This window comes from Lygodium microphyllum, chromosome 15 (assembly GCF_053477565.2).
Source record: "Lygodium microphyllum isolate KBCC chromosome 15, Lygodium_microphyllum_v1.1.10, whole genome shotgun sequence".
Lineage (NCBI taxonomy): Eukaryota > Viridiplantae > Streptophyta > Polypodiopsida > Schizaeales > Lygodiaceae > Lygodium > Lygodium microphyllum.
The window spans coordinates 148,773,332-148,793,359 of NC_141149.1; the positions used below are offsets into that span (position 1 = coordinate 148,773,332).

Genomic DNA, 20,028 nt, shown 5'->3' on the forward strand with positions numbered 1-20,028 from the left:
TCAAATACTAGCAATGCTTCTAAAAATAACCAAGTGCTCCAAAATGATTAAGAAACAATAAAGTACCAATTCCACCAAAGGTTCAATAGTCCCAAAGTACCAAAAAACACCAAATACACCTTACATTTTCATGTGTACCAAATGCAACCCCTGAACCTAATGCATCAAAGAGAACCGAAAATATCAAACAAGACCAAATGTACTAAAGAGTACAAAAAATACCAAAATATAGCAAAAGAGCCAAACTTTCTACCAATAATTTTTTTAGTAAAATAATCATCTAGAGATTTCTAAGGGGAACTAGATGGTACTGAATGGGTTTCAATAGTACCAAACGTATCCCAAATCACAAAGTTCTCCCACAAGATTAAGCAGCAGTAATAGGGACAAATCAAGACAAAGTAGATTGAGTATACCTACTTCAGCTCTACCTCTTGTCCCAACCGTTTTATATTCTCACTGATCTCGAGAATTTTTAGCATTCGTTGGCTTTCGCCTAGGTTAGTCTCCACCTTCTTTACCTCTGCATCATTACATAGAATTTTCTATTAAAGCTCTTGGAGGCTTTTTTTATACACTTTAATATCATCCTGTATGTGCTTGGCCACTACATTCAACCCCTCGTACTTGAGCAATGCCCCCTTCTTTTGCTCGATCAAAGCCTTCAACTATGACAGCCTATTAAGTGTACTCTTGATCTTGCCAAGCATTCTCTCCAACAATGACTCCAAATTAGAAATGTAATCACAAGTCGGCTCTACATACCTAGGCCTCGTCTTTGGACAAAGCTCACTCATAGAATTTGCAAAGCGAGGCTTCTTTAAAGGAGAAACATCGACCTGAGAGGCACCATTCGCCCTTCTCAATGTCTTAGTCTTCTTTTCCAACCCCCACGGCTTGCTCTTGCATATCTAAATCACACTTTTTCCAAACTTGGCCCATGCTACTTTGTGGCCTGCAATGTCTTCTATCCCATCACGGCATTGCTTAAATGCATAGCACCATACAAACCTAGATGAGATCTCACTGTAATATGGAGATGATTAATAAACCTTGTGGAAAAGTAACCTACAATCTCTCGCCAAGTGAGGGTGGACATGCCTTAGGTAGATCTTTGCACCTTTTTGGTGCTTATGATTAAAGACAATCAACCACCAGTCTTCACAAAGGGCATCTTCATGTAAGTCCTTTGAAAGCACCCCTTCCAGACTTAGATTGTACTCCTGGTGCAGCTACTTTACCGAATAGAAAAATTTTCTCAGCTATGAGTAATCTTCCATTTTATTTTTTCCTAAGAGATGCCAATTGATACGGAGGGTTAGACATACCATGGCCCTCTTTTGAAAGTAAAATAATACTTTATGTATGTAAAATCTTTTGAAAGTAAAATAATACTTTATGTATGTAAAATTTGGAATGATGTTAGATGCACCTTCGTGGCATTATTATTAGGTATTTGTCATTAGTGGGGCTGATGGAAGTGGCAATGAAGCTTATTTTCTTCATCAGAGTTTGGTAAAGATGACCACTAGTCTACTTCACTCTAGTTTCCACTATCTACAATCAAGTGTGCAGAGAACCTTAGATTCTTAAAACTAGATATTCATAGCAACAACTATAGATGACCCTTTTGTTGTATTGATCAAGGCATAGGCAATTGCAAACCAGAGAATTGCAATTTACTTTGGAAAGTCTACTAAATTCTCATTGTGATCACATAGCATATCCTTCTTCATGTCTTCAGATATGTTTTGTGAAACCATATTGAAGCTCGAAGAGTAACCCCATGTTGATATCTTTCCTGTAAGATCTTGCAGCTTCTCATAAATGTATTTTCTTTGTGGGTTCTTTTTGTTGGAGACTAAAAGGGATTGAGTGTTTCCTTTGGCATCAATCCATCAACAACATCATGGCTTCTTCCAAGTCTTATTTGCAACTTGCATGACTTCAATCTCTCCTGCATCCTCTTACATTCGTGTTGCTACATAAATATTAGCTATGCAAGTAAAATCGAAAGCCAGTCCCTTAAGCCTCCTGGCTATCTTGGCCTGCACTGGAAAGAGCTGCAACTTGATTGCCATATATATACAGGGTTGCAGACAAAGGAAGGGCAGGAGGGTTGAAAATTTTTGCACTCATTAACTCTCTAATTTGCAAGCTTTTCTCACATCTTGAATACAATTCCCACCCTCACCACATACAAGGGTTAGGACCATGCAATTTGAGGACCCTTCACCACTGAGATGGGGACCTTTTGCTTGGTGCTGACCCATATAGGGTTCACCACACAAAAGGGTCACCACCAAGCGATATGGTACTCTTCGCCCTTGGGAGGGGCCTTTCTCTCTTTGTAGTGACCCATTATGGGTTTAAGCCATGCAAGGGTCACGACCGAGCAATAAGCTCTTAGGAATCAAAATAGTGAGATCGACCACATGTGCCAGCATGGCAAACTACATGAAGTCCTAGCTAAATGTGAGAAAATATAGAAAAAAGGAAGTGAATCCCAAACAAACTAATACCATGGAAGCTCACCTCTAGATTTCTTCAAGGATTCCTCTTCATCATTAAACTAGATTTATGTTTTATTAGACTGCTCCATAGAGCATCTATCCTTGCATGCACCAGTGGTTAGGGTCTATGTCTCATTTGGCATGGACCATAGTGTCTTGTTGATGCTACAAGGGGATTTCATCCCCTCGTTGCGCTTCATCATTGGGGGCTTCACCAAGGTAGTTTTAACGCCCCCCTTGATGGAGTCCTCACATGGCAACATGCAAATAGGCAAACTAGATGCAAGTCACCAAGAAGAGAGTTTGAGCAGCACAGCGAAGATCCCTAGGGGTTGCATTGAAAGCCTAATGGCTAGAGAGGGGTCGTGCTATATCTGGTGTAGTTAGCTTTTACACATCTGATGTGCCCCTCGATTGGATGATGGTGAGATTCATTTACAGGATAGCACATTTCTCAGTAGTTCAAACTAGGGTCTACTCGATTAAAACCCATCCATAGGCGATCATAATGACACCATAGATGTATGTCACGACTTGACACCATTTGGGCTAGCAACGTGCTCAAATATCTATACAATTTTAACTTTTCATATCTAGGGATTTCCCTCCAAAATCCAAACTAAGAATTAATGGAAGCACCAATTTGACATAGACAAAACTAATCCCTTTATTGTACCACCAAACCATGCTTTCGCCCACCAAGGGCTGATTTTTCCCTAGATTGCATGTTTTTCTCTCAATGGTGTATTTTATAAATTGCATAGCACTTTCTCACTCCTCAATTTCTTACAGGGCCAAAAATTGACCTCAAAACTCCCCTAATGAGAGACAACCTCATGTAATTAGATAAGCACGATGCCACTGAGCCCTTTGGATACTTGAGACTACTAGGATCTTGTAATATTTCCGCACACTGCGTGCCGTAAATATTGACTTCCCACATGTCGTGTAAATCTCGTGCAAAGATTATCACCAGTGCCAGCAGCCATACGCGGGAAATGGAGACACTCCACCTTGCGAAAATAGGGTCGGGGATTCAAACCGGCATAGCCGCGGGAAAACTCCCTCTTGGGAGGAGGATAAGGGGATAAAAGTGGATTTAGTGCAAATTTTTTTATTATCTTCCCCAGCCGATGTGTGGCTGGGAAAAAGGGATGGGCTAGCATGAGGGAGGTGAGGGGGAGAGAGCCATGCAACTGACACGTGGGGAGGACCCCTCACCCTCCTTGGACTATAAGAACCCCCTCTTGGGGGGGGGAAAGGGGGCGTGAGAGGAAGGATAGAAGGCTGTTGTATGGACGGGCCGTGAGAAGGAGGAGGTCAGGTCACCGTGCCGGACGTGAAGGGAAGAAGGCCGTGAGGGAGATGGCCGTGTGGAGGAGGGACGGGCTGTGAGAAAGGAGGAACGGGCTGTGAGAAGGAGGCTGTGGGAGAGGAGCTTGAAGGGAGGAGCTGGAGGAGGTGCCGACATGAAGGAGGACGGGACGTGGAAGGGAGGTCGGGCCGTGTGAGGGAAGGGTCGCCATGCCGCCGTGCAGGAGGAATCGCTGCCGCCAGCCGCCAGTCCGCCAGCCGCCACCACGCTCCGCCGCGGTCCGCCAGGCCATCTCAGGCCGCCGCCGCTGGATTCTGACTCCCCTCCCCCCTCCACGTCGCAGGCAGAAGCTTCTTAGAAGCTTCTCTAAGAAGCTTCTAAGGGGGCTTCTTAAGCCCCCCTTCCCACTACATTGCCCATAGGTCTATCCACACACCTCCGGGTCTTTGAAGAGAAGGAGGCGACGAACCTTCTCACCAATTTTCCATAAGGCCTTTAGGCCCAGATCTTGTAGAGAAGAAGAGGGGATCTCTTAACACCTTTCCCCAATATCTTTAACCCCCGAGATTTTGAAGAGTAAAAGAGGAAGCCTATAAAGGCCCTCCCACTAATCGCTTACAAGGCCGGTCCTTGGATTTTAGGGAAGGAGAAGAAGAACTCTAAAGTCTCCATTCTTGCAAGGCCCATTCGCAAGAGCCTTTTCCGCGAACATCATCGTAAGGCCCACAAAATCCTTCCTAAACCGGGAATTTCAAGGTGGATTAAAGTTCTCAATCCTCCATTGTCCAAAGGACCTCATAAGAACCCTAAGGCCTTCCCAAGTCAAATTCCGCAAGTCGGAACTTCGGTCAAGGAAGCCATATATCAAAGAGAATTGCGCATATAAGGGAGACTGACCAAGGTCATAAGACTGCAAGCCAAGGCCAAAAGTTGAAATCCACAAAGGCTAACTGGAGATCGAATTCGCGATGGCCTCTAAAAAGATCACAAGGTGCGATGCGGAAGGTTCATCTCCGAGTATACAAGTGGACATTTCCCGGAATTCACAAGTCCAGGTTTGATCTATTTGGATTCCACACAAAAGTATTGAATTAATCACGATAACTTCACGGATTAGGAAGCACTCATGCATGTTCGAATTCAACTAGTCAAGTTAAATGCAATTGGGACATGAATTGGCTATTTGAACATTATTAGAAATAGCTTAAGATTTGGAAATTGATCATTGGTACGTTCAAATGAATGAATGAAAAGAGCATAAGGTGTCTATGAAATTGTAGGACCTTATCAGCAAGTTTCCTTTTTGTATATTCAAAAGTGACGAGCCTAGGACAACTATTGCCTCATTTCAAGGCTGAAATTATTGAGGTACACCTTTTTGCTAGGCATGGAAAGATTAATGGCATGTCCCGTTTTTGGATAGATCTTCCTTGTAATGATTTATGAGGAAAAGTTAACACCCATAAGATGTTTTTCGAAAAGGAATAGAAGGGCACGAAATTGATCTATGGACTTGCAAGAGGCATGATTATTTGATGTAAGTCCTAGTAGGACCTAGGAAAGTTAGTGTCCAGATTATCAGACATTTTTACTCTGCCAAGAAAGGATAGGGTTATTGTGAACCATGTGTTGCGTAGAAGCAGTGAATCGCATGTTTACACGTATAGGTGTAGTTGTAACTATTGATCTAGTTTATCACCTTTGGGAAAGGTTCATCCTTGTCGCAAGACAAGTATATTGTGTTGTCTAAATCACCTAAACCACAGGGATTCATATGGGCATGGTTCAGTCGATATGATAAGTATCCCAAGTGCTAACTAGGGTTTGGTGCGGCAAGAATTCGACCTAGTTTTACAACTTGTTGCCAAGTTAAAACCGCAAACCCTAGGATCTTACACACATTCGGAATGTCGAGTCAATTGGGTGCTTATGCATAAAATGATCTAAGGTTTTATCCTAAGGATCACTCGTACAAATGATGAAACTCCGACTGAGTTGGAAATTCCTAGGGCCGTGGGCCAATATAATTAGGAATGGATTGGGTAAGAAGATACCCTAAACCCTGCTAATCGGCTGGAGGTAATTCCGTGACTAGGAAACGCCATCCAATAGGTGGAATGATCCCGTGGAATAAATGCAACACATGTGGAAAAAGTTGCAACATCGTATAGACTGAGATTTGTCCACAAGAGAGTCTTGTCATTTCTTGAAATTATGTTGGCAAGCTATTGCGCTAGGATAACTTACAAAAAGGATGAGTAATCATCCTGTTACATCACTTTTCTTGGGGAATAACTGCCAAGGAAAAGGAAAGTTAGGTATTTGCCTTGAAGCAAATGACCAGACAATAAACTAAAGCGACATGGTCGCTGGATCCTGCCACAACAAAACCTAATGTATTGGTAGGGTATGACCCTAACCCAAGAATGATAGGAATCTTGCCAAGTTGCAATTGATTCCGAATCGAATGCGGGTTGCATTCAGGAAAAAGGAGTCACTCCTTAACAGTTTGCCAGCTAAACGACCATTGAAATTGATTGTGCTTGTAACAGTTTAGAAAGGACTGTTTGCATTGTTTGCTCAATGAACTAAAGGATGAAAAGATATCTAAATACTTCAGGTTGAAGCCTGAAGGGAGAGGCAGCTTCAGTTACCCCCGACTGCCTGCCTGACCCTAACCAAGGGGGTTGTTAGCCGCGCCGGGAATGTGGACCGAACCCGCCGCGAGAGGTCTCTCCGTTGAGTTCTACTTGGAGCAGGAGGACACTTGGGTGCCAGGGGGGGCTCTGGCTGTAAATCCCTCGCCTTCCCGGCCCTGCACAAGAGACTAACGTGACTCGAGATTGGATCTCGAGGCCCGCATACTAGTCTACGGGCGGAAACTTGGATTAGTGATCCCTGGTGGATTACTGGATAGCCTTCGGGCGGATTATGAATATGCCTACGGGCGGAGCTCCTTGTATTTCAAAGATAAAAGGATAAAATGATAATAAAGAAGTTGTTTGGCATTGTTTTCTTTATGTCCTGTGATAAGGTTACGTGAAGGAACTGGTGCATAACAGGGTTAATTCAAAGAAGTTGTTTGTATATGTCAAACTAATGTGGTAGGTAATTACATAACTAAAACAAACCGAGGAAAGTGCGGAGGATGGACCATGGATCCGTCCTATGGATGGGTGGTCCCGGTTAGCCGGGAACTTTTCTCAAAGTCTTCGACGAACAGAAGGATGATCAACATCACCGGAACAAGTAGTGAGAACGATGACTTGGAATTACCGATTACCCGATTCACGCTGTTTTAGGGGAACGGAATGGGACTATGCCTTTTGGCAGAGAGGTCGAGCCTTGCATCCCTCTCGTTTCCCATTCTCCTTGAACCAAGTGCAGCATGAATCCGCTTCAAACCTGGCGTTTCTGCGTAAAGTAGTTCGATCAGGTCTGACGCTAGTCGTTGTTAGTACAATGACCAAACAATTCCAGTCGATCCTAGTGGGAACGGCCAGGACGCTTCCGTTACGTGGCAGACGCGGAAAGTCCTAGATTGCAAAACCCGCAACATTTCGTGGGAGTGCCGGGTGGAGTTTTCTAGACAACCTTTCCGATGGACTGCTAAGACGTGTCCTAGAGGATTCTAGTGGACACGTTACAGATCTTCACTTTGGATTAATCTTGGCTTCTACTATTTGTTCCATTGTACTTGTATATGAGCTCACTTGGGTCCATTTTCTGTGAGCTGACACCTACTTGTGTCAAGTCTTGGCAATGGCATGTACATTTTGCTCCATTGATTGCAGGGTGTACTGACTCATTGGCAAATTTCTATATGACATGCTTGGATGTTGGTTCATGATTTATCAACTGTCATATACCTATGCTATGCCCACATGATGCCCCCTTTGGACTTGGCAATATTTGATTGACTTGGGATCCGCTTTTGGCCCTGTCATCTCTCATTTTCACAATTCTGAAATTTATTATAACAAGCATTTTTGTATGGATTGACATGAAATTTTCATGCTCAATCATCCTTGTTTGATGTACTTTTGATGGTACTTGGTGGGCAGCATCATTAAATGCTCCTTTCTCACCATTTTACCTTGATTTTGGTAAAATTTTATATTTTTTTGCAATTTACAGTAAGCAATTTTAAACTTTCTGCACCATTTTAGCTTGCAGTATGGCATCTTCTTCCATTAATAGTGCTATCTGCAACATAATTAAGCTTGATTGTATAAATTATGTCTATTGAAAGAGCCAAGTTTGGCAAGTATTGGTGTAAAAATCATAGATAAATCCATTAAGGTTGAGTGGAGAGCAGCCTGAAACTATGAATAATGATGAATGGATGAAGCTTGATACGTTATGCAAGTCCATCCTCATCTTGTCTCTCACTAAACACATGGATTACAATGTAGTTGAGGAAGCACAGAGTGCTTAGCAGCTTTGTTATAAAATCAAGATCCTCTATGACAAGCAAAGTCTTGCAAGTCAAATGTATTGGCTGAAACAGCTTATGGATCTCTACATGAAAGAGAATGTGACTATGTCAACTCATTTGAGCAAGTTTCATGCTATTCTTAAGAACTTGGTTTTATAGGGCATTGATTTAAAAGAGGATGTCACTCCGTTGTTCTTGCTTGAACTCTTCATGAGTCTTGGGATGTATTCCATACTGCCTCATGTGCTTCTATCACTACTTTAAGCTATCTAATGTTGAGAGCTCTCTTCTGTAGGAAGAGATAAATCGTAAGAATTTGGATGCCTATTGTGTGTATGATGCTTTGAAAGTTAGAGGTTGACATGATGGAAATGCAAAGAATGACCATGGTAATGGCCGTGGATGGGATTCATAGAAATCTTGGGACAATGAAAGGTACAAAGACAAGGGGAAAGAGAAAGTGTGCAAGAAAATTATTATCATCGCAGTATAGTACGTGTGAAGTCAAGTGTAAAAATTGAAGAGATCAATGTTATGTAGCCCGAGGATAATGATGGGGATTATATCCTTACATCATCTTCATCTAGTGTTTCGTAGATGACAGAGATACAGTCTATGTATGCACAATGTTGGCTCTTGGACTCAAGTGCATCATTTCATGTGACATCTTGCCGAAAGTGGTTCCATTCATACCCTACCATAATATCATTCCTAAACACCATATTAGATACTTTGGGAATTTCCCAAGTCTCACTTTGAATGAATGTCTTACTTTTGTGAATGATAGAGAGCACTATGTTTACATTTATCTTTAAAAGGCACTTTGTATGTTACAAATATCAGATCACACAACTTGAGAGCTTAAAATATGAATGTAAGCTATGTGGCTATTATGAGATTTCGATTTCCTCTATCTTTTCTAGCATACTAACAAAATATGATGTTGTATGGTGGTGGAAACATCAAGGAGGCTTAACTAGTATATACCTAGGAAATTTCCAAGTTTAATGTAAGAATACAAAGGTTTGATGGAGTGGAGAGAGAATTTAGGATACAAGAGCCTTAAACATTGTATGAAAATATGTTATCATGGTCAAAATTTATAATGTTATGGATTTGAAGATATTATAATACGAGTTTTTTCTTTTAATTATAGAATAATTTAAAGTGACATTGATCCGGGTTTTTTACAACCCGGATTATTACCACAAAATTTTGGCCAAAGCCCCTATCAAGAGCTTACCATATCACTTTGGGTTTACTCTTCAAGCACTAGGTATGCTACATTGCTTCTCGATTACGATAACTCTAGCAAATGGGGGGAACAAGTTCTTAGGAGGCATGTCAATGTAAAGGGTAAAAGGGATGGTTATCTTAGTGAAGATGAAAATGGATTACACCTAGGAGTTGAGTGAATGCATGGATTTTTCAAAGGACTAGCCTCCAACTACACATGGGCCCCGTCTGCATCACTAAGATTTGGAATCTATCACCATCATTAGAGGACACCTCACCCTTGCACACAAGTCAATATCCACATCATGGTGTCATTTGGATCTTGCACAAAAGCTTACAAGCATGGACCCCTTTTGTCACATGCTTATATGTATTTATATACATATGAGGAACTAAAGTCAAAGCAGCTTTTAGAAGCTGTTTTTTATAATCTCAATAACTCCCAAGAAAAAGCTAATTTCAAGAAAATTCTCGCGTAGGCCGATCGGTTTCGACATGGTCTACAAAGTTGCAGAAGAAACTTTTTTCAAATTCCTCACGGATTTGAAGTTACAAAGGCGCAGACTGCTGGCTACATGCAATTTTCTTCTCTCTTTTACCACACCAGCTTTCCACTCTATCCTTCTTGTAAATATATTATAATAATGTGCTTTGGGCACCCACCTCTTGTAATCTAGCTCCATTTCTCTATTTTGTCTACCACCACCCTTGGCTTCTTGCATGATGACCAAGGTGGGGACTTGTCCCATCCACTACTCTCCATATTTTCAAAGATGCCATACATCATCTAGGATTATGTTAATCAAGAAGATTAGATTAATCTAATCCCTCATGGAGGCTATATAAAGAGCCCAGGGAGGGGGAAGAGGGAGAATGACAAGTCCATGAGAGCACTCTACAATATCCTCATCTCTTTGAGGTAAGCTATGAGTAAGTTCTTTTATTATGTAGTATAATGGCAAGATTCCTCTACCTCTTCTCCTATTATCTCCCTCTCTTCTCATCTTCTCATTCCATGTAGCATAATGGCAAGCTTCTTCTACCTCTTCTCCTCTTGTCTCCCTCTCCTCTCATCTCTCTCTCTTATATTCCAATGTGGTGTCTAGCACATATATTCTCTCTTGTAAATTTGTGTCTTGGTTCTCTTGATTCTCTTTGAGAAAAGGGATGTCCTAGCCCATCCTCCCTTTGGCTAGGTGGTGCCCCTCTTTAGTTTGCTTAGTGAGGATTGGAGGTTGGATAGGTAAGAGGCAACCCGTTCATCATTTCAGCCCTCATTTTTGGTGCCCCCGCTGAGGAGTTCTCAAGCTATGCTCTATAACTTCCATGAAGAAAGAAACATCTAAGGAGTTGTCATCTTCTTCAACGAGTGTTTGTCAAGAAATCACTAAGGAGGAATCTTCATCAAACCCTATTCAAGGGATTCGCCGCTCAAGAGTACCGCAATGGTCTCCAAAAGAAGCTCAAGAGAAGAAGGATCTTTATCGACAAACGGCACGTATGCGGGTAAAGCAAGTTAATTACACACATCCTTCTTTGCTTCATGAGAAATCTTGCTCTCATCAAGTCTCTACGTCAAGGCATTGTGTTGAGTGCTTGGTGTCTAGTATAAAGACACTCCCTACGGAGCTTCATCTTCAAGTGGTGAAGGCGCTTTCAAATTCGGGGATTAACAAGTTTTTGGAGGGTGAGTTACACATCAATGGTGTGCGGTATTGGCGAGAGGCTACATATGGTGATGCGCTTCAACTACTACTAGCAAGAAGACTCAAAGTAATTGGAAAGATAGCTATCGAAGCCTATGAACTTTACAAGGCTGATGATGGTCACACAAAAGCTACGCTAATCAGTGGTGAGCAAATCCTTCGCATCTCTCGAATGGTGGGATCTAAGAGGCCATAGCTTCAACGACACGCTTCATGAAAGTTTGTAGTGTAAATTTGTAGTTAATGCATAAATGACTACTCCTACTTTCTACAACTTTCAATCGGTTCAAAACATTTGGGTGGATGTGTGCATTAGTAGAAAGATACATTTTCAGCAAAGGTTGGTCTTCTATTTTGGAGCTGAGAGGTTGAGAGAGATCTTGTTGTCTCCTGATCCCATAATACTCCCTATTTTGGATTATAACATCTCCTTTAATGTGCACATATTCATTCTACTCTAAGTGTATCCCATGAACCATAGGGACTTGTACGGACCTATCCGTCCACTTGCTAGACAAACCGTGCATATAATTGTTAGCACAAAGCTCAGGTTTCAAAATGTTATAAGGGTCTTATTGGGCCCTCGTCGTCTTGCTGAGATTAATGCATCTGTAAATCCATTTATTCTACCCTTAATAAGATATGACTTGGGCCTAGACGTGTTCATCTTTATTTTGTATTGAGCTAGATCAACATCTTCCTATCATGGCTTTTCCAAGTTTTTTTGGGCACAAAGGGGAGAAATCTCTGGACTTTTTGGATGACTTAGAAATGGCCTTTCTAGTCACAGGCCGGGATGATGAAGCAACCAAAGTACGGGCCTTTCCTTTAGTTCTAAAGGGTGATGCTCGAGTGTGGTATCAAGCTCTCTCAGAGGCTACAAAGGGTAATTGGGAGGATCTCAAGACCGCATTCATGCACAAGTACCAAGATATAGAGCCACCTGAAGATATTTGGAGACAACTCTTCGATCTTCGTCAAACTATAGCAGGGGAGTACCAAGCCTATGAAGGCATGTTTATAAAATTGTGGGATAAATGGACAAGCTCCTTAGCCGAGGGAGAAAGAGTACCTAATTGCCTTAAGAAAGATTGTTTTCTGGCCGGACTCCATCCTCTACTAAGGGATAAGGTCAAAGGAAAGTTTCCCACATCCTACGAAGAATCAGTCACTTATGCGAGGGAGAAAGATAGAAAATTGAAGTATCAAGCCCAGTTGAAGGGGGGAGTTGAGCCCATACAGGTTTTACCAACCATGACAAGGCCTAGAGAAATAGCAGAGGCCCCACCTGAATCGGAGATACCACAGCAAGAGCTCCTACAACGTATTACTAATCAACTTGAAAGCCTTTCGTTAAATTTGGTGCAAGGAGTACGACCCCCTCCCCTCATAAATGAAGGCAATCGAGGTCCAAGAAGACAAGAAAGAGAGTATGTTTGCTATAATTGTGGGGAGACTGGTCATGGTATGTACTTTTGCCCTCATCCCAGGCGTTTTCCAGGAAATGGGTTCCAACCAAGAAGGAGGGGACAACAAGTGACACCACCTAGGGAAAGGTTTGTTCCACCGAATCCAAGGCCTCCACCACCGGTTCAAGTTCTCCAGCATCCTCGACCACTTGCAGAGGTGCCGCCCTTGCCTGTCCAACCGCCAGAGAATCATGATGTTAGGATAATTAGTTTAGATGAGAGTGATGTCAAAGGGAAGGCCAAAGTAGTAGAGCTTGAAGCAATGCCGGTGAAGAAAGCCCGGAGAATTGAGAAGATGGAGCCTACACCACCAAAGGAGGTTGAAAATATGGAAGAGGAGGCAGAGTCATCAGTGGCTGCAAAGACACGCAACAGTAAAAAGAGGAGGGCTCGCTCACGCCGACACATTGAGCCAGATGATTTTCCCTTGGGTAAAGGTACTAGAGCTTATGATTTGCTTGCTGATGTGAGGAATCAAGGGCCAAAAATTTCATGGCCACAATTACTACATCTATCTCCAACAGTGCGGCGACAATGGTCAAAGATGGTAAGCATTAGACCCATGAAGAATAGACATGTGAATGCAATCCAGGCTAGAAAGATGAAAGATATTGTACCTCTAGTGGAAGCTGAAATCAATGGGCAGAGAGTGTCAAAGACATGTGTGGATGGAGGTGCAGAGATTTGTGTCATGACGGAAAAGTTGATGCATCGTTTGGGATTAGAGGTAAATGAAACTACTAAATTTGGGGCCAAAATGGCTAACAATATGGTAGTAAATTGTTTGGGAGTTATAAAGAAAGTCAAGGTAAAGGTGTGTGGAGTGCAATTGGAGCTTGACATGTATGTGATGCCAGTGAAGGGGGATGGCTATCCGCTCATTCTTGGGCGACCATGGCTAATGGGAATGAAAGCCAGACAAGATTGGGAGACAGGGGCTTTAGAGCTCAGGCCACAAAAGGGGCTGCATAAAAAATGGAAGAGCACTATCTACAACATGAAGGAGGGCCGACAGGAGGATCTTGTGTTAGAAACCACCGCTGATGAATGGAGTTCCAGCGAGGGTTGGTCATCTATGACAGAGGGAGAGTCTTCTAATGAGGAGGAAGAAAGCTCTCTAGAAGTGATGGGGATTACATTAAAAGGGCCTTCTGGTAGTGAAATTCCGCAGCAGCTTCCAAAGGTCGAGAAGGAGGGGTTAGAAAAAATGTTGGCTAAGGATCTATCAGTTGAGGAGAAGGGAGCCTACATGGAAGTGGTGATAACACTACAACACAATGCCGCCATACACGCGTCCATTACATGCGAAAAGTTACGGGCGCGTGTATACATGCATGTAACAGCGCGTGTATAATTGCATGTGAGGGCGCGTGTATTTGCGCGTTAAGTCTGTCATAATACACGCTCTGTTACACGCGACACAGAGCCTAACTACAGAAATCCATTTCTTTTCAAAACAGAAAACCATTAAGTTTTAAAAATGTCATTGTGCATTGCAGTGTTTACAAACCATTACAAAATCCCACTACATGCACTTACAACAACGTAATATATTGAAAAATATATCTTCATATGGTTATTGAAAGACAAAGTATACAATAGAAATGTCATGAATTTGGAACAATACAGTGATGGATTAGTTAGGGTTCGATCTCATCTTCAATAAGATCCATCCTTGCCAAACGATCAACATCAATATCCATTTGATCAATTTGTAAGGTTACGATTAAATTTATTCTGCTATCGCTATTTTGCCCATTGATAATGGTACCGATGCCTTGATCATTCTCATCATCATCACCATCATCCTCAATGGAAGGGTCATCCTCATGATCATGAGAAATGGCACGCTCATCCTCATTATCATGATCATCTACATTGGCATGTTCGACATCATCTTCTTTGCGGCTTGCCACATCCTCCATATGCTCCATATCAGTGAATGTATTATACATTACTTTGGAACGTGGTGCAATAGGGATGACATACCACCATTTACTGTCATGCACCATTGGCAGATAGATAACCTGCTCAAATACACATAATTCATTAATTAATTAGCATATCAAAAGTCAAGGGGTGCGCGAGCTTAGATATATATGTACATGAAACACATTTGTAAAAAAATGCATACCTGCTCACATTGTTGTGGCAATACGAGCCTATCTTTCTTTGTTTGCCAAAACTTTGTAGAGGCAATAGTTACATAGCCACTTGCATGGCGTTTTATCGTTGCGTTAGGCCCTTTTTCCACCACGTTCATTTGCCATTTGACATCCAAAACATACACAAAGAAGCAGCAAAAGTCAAGTCTGTATATGTCTTGGATTGTGCCACAATAATCATCAATTTTTCCATTGGCTCCCTCAAAGCTACTAATGACACCGCAATCTTGTGTATTCCTCTTTTCGTCTATTCTTTGTGTTCGAAAATGCTTGCCTTCACACCATATAGCATTGAACATAGTGCACTAGACCAAAATATAAGCAATATCTATGTAAGCAATTAATGTGAATAAATATGAAAAGCCAATCACTTACAAAGAATGCAAATTTACATTTGTTCTATGTACCTTTAACATGCATCCTCGTGCATACTCCCATTCTTCCGCCGTGATATGCAGCCCCTCATCTCTCTCTGCTCTCTCCATTTCCTCATGCAACCAATCAACATGAATATCATTCGGAAGTGTTGCTAGATGCTTAGGGTACGCCTTACGAGAGCCATGTTGCCTCCGAAAGAGAGCTCTGTCTGCTTGCCTTTTTGTCTTTGCATCCTCGTATCTTGTAACCCATCTGCTCATCACATCAGTATTAAGGATGCAAGTGAAATTAAGATCATCAATCAATGTTCTCTCAATTACTTTGCTCTGTCCTTTTCCTTGAGGCACAATAGACGTCATCCTCAAGTCCTCTTCATTGCTCCATAGTCGCGGCAAAGAGCTATCCACCTGATCAAGAAATTCTGATATATATACAAGAGACTCTTGTATCAACCAACCCTCAGCCATGCTTCCTTCGGGCCTTGCACTTTGCCTCACAAAGTCTTTTAAGGTCTTCATGAAGCGCTCTAGCAAGAACATCCAACGGGCATGCACAGTGCCACATAAAGCAATTTCATCCACTAAATGCACAATGAGATGTAGTTGACTTGTGAGAATGGTTCGCGGAAAAGTCTCCTCTACCATACAAACCACCTCCACTGCCATAACACGCGCATCATCCAATGTGGCTGGATCAATTGCTTTGGAACTAACATATCTAAAAAATAACTGCTTTTAAGTCGAAGTGTCGAGAGGAGGGAGGCCTACTAATGTCCACTACCGCAACACCTCTCCATAGTTCCTCCAACTCATCAATCAACGGTTCAAGATAAACATCCATATGCTTGACTTTATGTTTCCCTGGAATCAGAAGGGATAACATAAGATGTCCCTTCTTGATCGCCATTGATGGTGGAAGGTTGTAATTCACCAACACAACCGGCCACACGCTGTATGCGGTGCTCTTGAAACCAAACGGATTCACTCCATCCATACCTAGGCCAAGTCTCAAGTTTCTGGGCTCTGTTTTAAAGCTAGGCCACTCATCTTCAATATGCTTCCAAGCAGGAGTGTCTGCAGGAATTCTCCACATGCCATCATCCGATCGATGCGAGGAATGCCATGACATGAGCTCTGCTATGGATTTGCACTTGAACATGTGTTTGATGCGAGGAATTATAGGAAAGTGTCGCAAGACTTTACGAGGTACATCAAAACTCTTCACATCTGTTCTATACCTTGCTTCACCACAAGTGGGACACTGTCGAGCCTCCTTATGCATCCCACGAAAGAGAATGCAATCATTGACGCATGCATGTATGCGATCATAATCCAATCCTCCAAGAGATGTCACATAGCGCCTCACTTTGTCTCTTGAGGTGGGTAGTCTATTCCCCTTTGGAAGCATGTTTGATAATAGCCTGCATCCAATATCATCAATTAGCCCATAACCCTAAACCCTATACTGTAAACCAAAAACCACTAACTCAAATTTGCAAGTTACAATGCTTACTTCAATAATGCGTCAAGACTTGCATTGCTCCATCCATAAACTATTTGTATATTGAGCAGTTCAAGTGAAGCACGTAAAATAGAGAATGTGCACCCTTCAAAAACCGGTGTCGATGAAGCGTTGTAGAGATGCTCTTGTTCCATATCATTGTCGTCCACACCTTTGCGATCATCCCTAAAAAGATTCCGCACCATGTCATCAAACACTTCCTCTTCCACAACTTCGTGGGGTGCAGGGCTATTGTCATCCCTTTCCCACTCATCTCCGACAACAGATCCGGAAGCTCCAGCATCATCTCGTCAACGCTTTGCATGCTCTCGCCGTGCGTATGGTACCATGTTAGGGTGTGGTACTGCATCCTGCTTCAATCACAGTATATATATTACAACGCGCTCCATTAATTTGCACACCATGAGTTATTTTAATACTTTCAATTCACATCTTCTCACCTCTAAACCTGTTTGAATCCATTCTCTATACATCGAGATGTGATTCAATGTAATTCGACGCGCTCGTACAATGCACCCTTGACATCGATTACACGTACACTTGATTCTTTGTGCCAGCCACACGTCGCGATCACGATGACGCATTGTCTCATCCTCACCAGAACTGCTTGAAGAGGATGATGACATGCTATGTCCAAAATAACCAATACAGAAGTAGGATCAGTTTTTAGTGAAATCATACACATCCTATGCACAAAACAATGGATACACAAGAACAATCAGTTTTTAAAAAAAGTATAAACAGTCTCTGTGTCGCGTGTACAGGCGCGTCTACAATGTATTCTGCTGCGCTTTTACACGCGTGCTTTTACACGCGTGCTTTTTGCGTTTACCTACCGCGCGCGCCGCTTTCTTTCTTTCAAAAGCCCTCTTTCAAAACACTTCTTCTTCTTCTTTCTGCGTCGCTTTCTTTCTTTCAAAAGCCCTCTTTCAAAACACTTCTTCTTCTTCTTTCTTTGTCGCTACAGTACCTCTGCCTCCAGCTCTTCCAAACCCCCAAACCTGCCTCTTCGAACCAGCCTTCTCCCTCTTGGACTACCCAAAAGAAGCAAAGGGTGCAGACAACACAGAAAGGGAGAGAGAAGCAAGAATCAACGAACTCACTTTTCAAAGACTTTTCAAAGAGGTTGGTTGTCGTTTGTTTGTTTTGGCAAATCTGTCGCTTTCTTTCTTTCCACCCGTGCTATGTGTACTTGAAAGCGACAGAGGATAGAATTCACACACATTGTATATGTGCTTAACTATTTATTTCTTGACAAACGACATCCGTCAAGATAGAGGAAAGAGAGAAGAAGGAACCCTTGTGTATGTGTTTAGTCATTTCTCCCTTGATGGACAATGTCCGTCAAGATAGAGGAAAGAGTTTTTGTTTTTCATGAATTTCGTCACTAATTCGAAATGAACTTCTTCTTTTGGCTTATGATCTTCTACTAATTCGATGTTTGGTATTGTAAGAGATATGTTTATTTTCTAGAATGGTAGATATATGTTGTAGGTTATATATTGTAGGAGATATATTGAGGAGATATATTGTAGGAGATATGTTTATTTTTTATATGCATGTTTTGCTTGGTTCATTGAGGCGGAATTTCGATGCTTTGCAGATTCTTCATGGATCCAGGCTCTTCCTCCGATCCGTGGGCATACGCCACTTGGATGATGGAGATGATAAACCATTTTGGGCGCCATCCTAATCCAGTGGAGCTGACAGAGTATATGTATGCCCATCCTCCTCCTAGACTCCCAGGTCACACCGCGCCCCCAAGTACACAAGCCTCTCCACTGCCGTCTACGCCTGCGAGTCCGGCGAGACGTACCCCTGCGCATACACGCTCACCGAGGAGACACACCCCTGCACGGACACACTCACGCACACCCTCCTCTGTACCGTCACGTGAGGGCTCACGGCCACCATCACGTGCTCCCTCACAGCCACAGTCACGTATACAGTCACGTGCAGCCACCCCTAGTCATGGCTACTCCCGCAGTACAGATGAGAGCCGATGCCGCAGTAGGGAGAGCGGGAGTGGAGGATTATGCGGCGGGTGCTTTGGTGGGGGGGGTAGTAGGGCACGCGGTGAGAGAGGGCATGGAGGGAGGCATGTACGAGGAGACAGTGAGGAGTCGAAGGAGGCGAGAGAGGTGGAGGGAGAGATTTTCTACGATGTTACGGATAGGGGCGGGGTAGTCATGGATGCGAGAGGGAAAGAGGTGATGGAGTATATGCGGGGGGTAGTTTCAAACATGTATAGAAACTGTTTTGTAAAATTTAAAGATCAGGATAGCCGGTTAGTTAGGGAGGTCCTAGATAGTGTACATAGTCGGTACCCCAATCCCCCACGAGCAACATTCTCGGATGTATGGGGAAGGATGCGAATAAGGGAGATCTTAAGTAATAAAAGATCTCACCTTAAGAAACTCGCGTACGATGATGGGGTGAATGTAGCTGCGGGTGGCTATCCTTGTGAGAAACCTACCACTGCCCACAAACGTGAGTGGAAGGAGGCAAAGAAGCGCGCAGAGGGAGGCGTGAAGAGCAGGCAGCATGTGGAGGCACGACGGATCCAGATGGAGACCATTGGATCGTCGCATTTTGGATCTGGCGGCGTCGAGTCGTGGGAGGCAGAGTTCGTAAGTAACTTGCCTCTTTATTTGATTGTTTGCCAAATTCATTGATTCTATGATTGTTTTGATCTTACAAACTATCTTGATTATGTTACAGCGACGGGTTATGGGGAGAGGGCCCACAGCCCACGAGACTGGGTATGCTCGCCGCAATAGCAGACGTGACACGTGGGCCATCTTCAGAAACGAGGGACGTATTACGGATGCGCAGTTTGACGCGGCCATGAGACCATACGGTCGACAGGTACTTGAAAACTCTAAATGAATGATTTCGGTTTATTTAATTGCATATATATGTATACTTACATACGGTATATTTCTTGAACAGGCACAAGCTGCTGATGCTCCTGCCCCTGATGATCCAGCCGCCACTGCTGATGTTCGTGCCACTGCTCCTGGTGGAGGCGAGCACCACTCATCGGAATATACCGATGCGAGCTCCTCTGATCATGGAGAGAGCACAGGGTCCTCATCATCCTCTGATTAGCTTTCAGAATACTGTAGGATGTGGTTGTACAAAAAAATTTTGTAACTGAAGCCATGGGCTTTTTTGCACCTAGATCCCTATTTGACTTTGTATATATTTGTTCCTAATTAAAGCCATGGGCTATTTTGACATATGGACTCCCTTGTACACAAATGTATCATGTATTGACAATGTAT

At 42.8% G+C, this 20,028-nt stretch overlaps 2 protein-coding genes across 2 annotated transcripts; one reads left to right on the forward strand and one right to left on the reverse strand.

Annotated features, from left to right (window-relative positions):
• Positions 1-15,213: 15,213 nt before the first annotated feature.
• LOC148025203 (uncharacterized) lies at positions 15,214-16,016 on the reverse strand. The gene is made up of 2 exons (XM_087693657.1): positions 16,009-16,016; positions 15,214-15,937 (listed from the first exon to the last, which is right to left on the reverse strand). Exons 1-2 carry the CDS (start codon positions 16,014-16,016, stop codon positions 15,214-15,216), a joined length of 732 nt encoding a protein of 243 aa, XP_087549783.1.
• A 3,220-nt stretch (positions 16,017-19,236) lies between these two features.
• Positions 19,237-19,852, forward strand: LOC148025204 (uncharacterized). The gene is made up of 3 exons (XM_087693658.1): positions 19,237-19,371; positions 19,463-19,609; positions 19,694-19,852. The coding sequence occupies exons 1-3, from the start codon at positions 19,309-19,311 to the stop codon at positions 19,850-19,852; spliced, it is 369 nt and encodes a 122-aa protein (XP_087549784.1). The 5' UTR covers positions 19,237-19,308.
• The last annotated feature ends 176 nt before the right edge of the window (positions 19,853-20,028 follow it).

Coding starts and splice junctions, on each gene's coding strand:
- LOC148025204 (XM_087693658.1), top strand. CDS start 19,309: ATGGAGACCATTGGATCGTCGCATTTTGGATCTGGCGGCGTCGAGTCG. Junction 19,372..19,462: donor AGTCGTGGGAGGCAGAGTTC/GTAAGTAACTTG, acceptor ATTATGTTACAG/CGACGGGTTATGGGGAGAGG. Junction 19,610..19,693: donor TGAGACCATACGGTCGACAG/GTACTTGAAAAC, acceptor TTTCTTGAACAG/GCACAAGCTGCTGATGCTCC.